The sequence below is a fragment of the Triticum dicoccoides genome, chromosome 3A (genome assembly GCF_002162155.2).
Source record: "Triticum dicoccoides isolate Atlit2015 ecotype Zavitan chromosome 3A, WEW_v2.0, whole genome shotgun sequence".
NCBI lineage: Eukaryota > Viridiplantae > Streptophyta > Magnoliopsida > Poales > Poaceae > Triticum > Triticum dicoccoides.
The window spans coordinates 626,144,053-626,147,608 of record NC_041384.1 but is presented as its reverse complement, the minus strand read 5'-3'; the positions used below and the strand labels follow the sequence as shown (position 1 = coordinate 626,147,608).

The 3,556-nt window shown below is 49.4% G+C and overlaps 1 protein-coding gene across 1 annotated transcript; it reads left to right on the top strand.

Moving 5' to 3' along the window:
* The first annotated feature begins 256 nt into the window (after positions 1–256).
* On the top strand, positions 257–1,633 carry LOC119272364. The gene has a single exon (XM_037553867.1). It carries the CDS (start codon positions 416–418, stop codon positions 1,409–1,411), a length of 996 nt encoding a protein of 331 aa, XP_037409764.1. The 5' UTR covers positions 257–415; the 3' UTR covers positions 1,412–1,633.
* Positions 1,634–3,556: the final 1,923 nt, after the last annotated feature.

Here is a 3,556-nt window from a genome sequence, read left to right as displayed (position 1 = left end):
GATAACAAGGCCTGTACTGTAGCCACTAAAGGGCACCTGCTGCTGCACCACTGCACTGCCACAGTTTGTTGGGGGTGGTTAACTAGGAGCTGCCTATTTCCTTTAACCCTAAATCAAAGCTCGGAGAATTTCCACTATACCACACTGCATCTCGGCCCAAATCTAAGCAACGCAAACTCACATGCACATGCACACCGCGTAATTAGCTCCCACCCCGCCGATCCATATAAGAACCCCGCCACTCCCTCCACTGCCCTCTCGCCGGCCTCCTCCCCCACCCCCACCGATCAAGTCACCATCTCTTCTCCGGCCACCGTGTCCTCCGATCAGGTCAATCCCTCTCACATCGCCCGCATAGCTCCCCGGCTGGCCGTAGTCTGATCGATCGCTGCAGAAGAAGGATCTGTGAACGAGGATGTTGTCGTCGCACCCGCACGAGGCGGCCATGCTGCCGTACGTGCCGCGGCCGCCGTCGCTGCTGGTGGACCGCCGCTACAGCACCGGCGCCGAGGTGGCGCCCAACTGCCCGCGCTGCGACTCGCCCAACACCAAGTTCTGCTACTACAACAACTACAGCCTCAGCCAGCCGCGCTACTTCTGCAAGGGCTGCCGCCGGTACTGGACCAAGGGTGGGTCTCTCCGGAACGTGCCCGTCGGCGGCGGATGCCGGAAGAACCGCCGGGGGAAGTCGTCCGTGAGGTCGGCGTCCGACTCTTTCTCCGGCGTCCGCGACGCCACGTTCGGCCATGGAGGGTTCCCCGGCCCGCTCCGGCCGGACATGGTCCTGGAAGGCATGGTCGGCAACCCGGCGAACCCTGGCCAGGTGATGCACGACGTGCCCACCGCGCCCGACGGCTCGTCCATCGACCTCGCAATGCTCTACTCCAAGTTTCTGAACAACCAGCAACCGGCCGGCGACGGTAGCCTTGTCGGCTCCGTCACGCCGGAGTCGGCCGGTGGGCACGTCGACGAGACGTTCGACACGTTCAGCGCCTCCAGCGACATGAGCCCCGCCGGCGTTCTGGCGCCCGCGCAGTTCGACGCGAGCTCGGACGGGTTCCTCGAATGGTCCCGACCGGTGAGCAGCGCCGACCCAACTTGTACGGCCAGCCCAGCTACCGCAACCACCATGCTGTGCACCGACGAGAGCGTGCAAGCTGCGCTCGGCGAGCTCAACTTCGCCATGGATCAGAGCTGTTTCGACTCGTTGGGGTTGCCCACGGACGGTGCCGCCGCTAACCTCTCGTCGTGGTGCTCGATCGTTCCGAGCTTGTCGACATGGGAGGAGCCCAAGTACGACTCGCTTGATTCGTTCCCTGACGACACCCTCAGCCTCCATGACGGAATCCTTGCTGCCGATCATGACTGGAGCGCGGATTGCCAAGGATTGGAAGCTCTCTACATGCCGTAATTATATATACAGTTACAATGATTTTTTTTTTGGCTAATTTGCTGTTATTTTTTGTCAGTTTGTCCCTTTTTACTTTCTTTCAATTTGGTTTGGAAGAATTATTATATATACATACATAGATATAATGTATGTTCTGAAGAGAGGAGTGAGGCGGTAATGAAGTACTCATATGTGAAGAAATTAAGGGTCGGTATACTTGTGAGATAGATGTTGAAAATATTGGAAAATATTTGATTATATCGATCGTGTAATATTGACATATTCTCATCAGTATTTTGTGCAAGCTCCCCTATAGAACATTATATTGAAGCTGCCCATCCAAATCTAGGAGTATATATCTACAATTCTACATATAACCGCACGCCGGTGAGATATTGCTTGCAAGACTTGATTCTACTGCTGTAATCCCATCTTACCGCAAATTATTCGGTGTAGAAGGAATGACCATGCAAGCTCTGGAACTAATTAGAGGACATGGCGTATTATCTAGCTTGCATCGTCGGCAAATTCACATTGTGAACAGACTTGTTTAATCAGAGGGAGTACCTGTGTGGCTTAATTTGTGGAGCAAATGATGTCTTGCATGACAAGTACGTATTCAACAGTGCATGTGTCCCTTGTCTCCCTCATGCTCGGTGGAAATGGTTAGTCAAACGGAAGCTAGCGGTCCAATTAAATTCGGGCTAGGTGGAGTGGCTGCTGCCATTCAGCCATTGCCTGAATTATGAGCTAGGAGATTGATCGTCTCGGTAGAATCGAGAGACCCACTTGTGTGGATCACTTCATATCTTTTCTACTCCCTTGATTTTGGGTAAAATCTTGTGTTAAATATATAAAACACAAGAATTTCTTTTGGAGGATCCTTTTTGGGTTAAATCTCCCCTCTCTCTCTCTCTCTCCCTCTCTCTCTCTAAGAAAAGGCTTTCACCCTGCTTTTATAGATAAAACAAAAAACCCGAGTACATGGCCGAACGATGCAGAGTGATGAGGAGGCCCTGTTACAAAGCAGATCTTGGGATTAACGACTACGTTGGGCCAAATATCTACCACTAATTAAGAAACTAGCTCGGAAAAAGTTGAGGTCTCCATTTGTTATATTGTTATTGTATTTATTAGAGAGTTATACCCTCAAAGAAAAAAACTCTAGCAGAGTTGTCTGGCCAAATCGCCATAATAACTATCAATATGGCGATTTTTTACAACAAAAAAACACTCTAGCAGCTTTTTTCGAATCGCTATAATTTATGGAGTGCCCTTCATATTTGGCCTCACAATCTTCGTATTTGGGAATTTGGGGTTGCCTTTTGGAGCGCACTCAGATGGTAGTTGCATGCGGCACAGAGAAAATTTCAGGTAGCCCTCCACCTCATGTGGGATGGTTGGGAGATTGAGAAAAAGATGCCCCACTGGTGAGTGGGTCCCACTATCATGAAGGCAGCAAATATGGAGACTGCAAGTTTGCGCATCAACTCGATGCTCCATGTGCATATGGAGGCCGCCTATATGATGACTCTGCTAGAGTTGCTCTTAGAGTGTTTACAACCCCTCACCCCTCATATGGAACTGATTTTCTTTTATACTTTTGGGCATGTGTAAGATATTTCATGTGTTAGTCATTGTTGGGTGCATATTAGGCGGCCTCTGTGGCAAAAATGCCTAGGAGCACATGACGACTATGCCCACTGGAATCTCACCCATTGAATTGCCTCATGATCCCAACCACTATATTACGGTCACATGTATTGGATGAATTTTGCCAGGTACAGTTATCCAACAGTTTCCTTATCAAATGAAGTATAAGGTGTGTTCCGGTTCTGACATGTCGTGCACCACCATGCACACATCGTTCTAACTCCATTTCCCAACAACCAGGGGTAACTTTTGTTCAGAACATCTAGTGCAGGCAGTGACGTTGTTGGCCTAAGGCTGGCCATAGTGGTGGTATCTTAGACGGTATCATGTATTCAGGACTAGCAAACATGCTGATGTGGCATACAATTAAAGAGGAGAGAGAGAGGATTGGAGTAACATAGGTAGATACCGTGTCATATTAAATGCTTTGCTACTATGTGTCTGTTGCAATAACATTGTATCATTATATTTTCATGGTCATAATTAAAAGTTTATATTCCATGCTATAACTGC

What these genes read in the sequence shown, in the direction of transcription:
- LOC119272364 (XM_037553867.1), top strand. Translation starts at nt 416, where the DNA reads ATGTTGTCGTCGCACCCGCACGAGGCGGCCATGCTGCCGTACGTGCCG.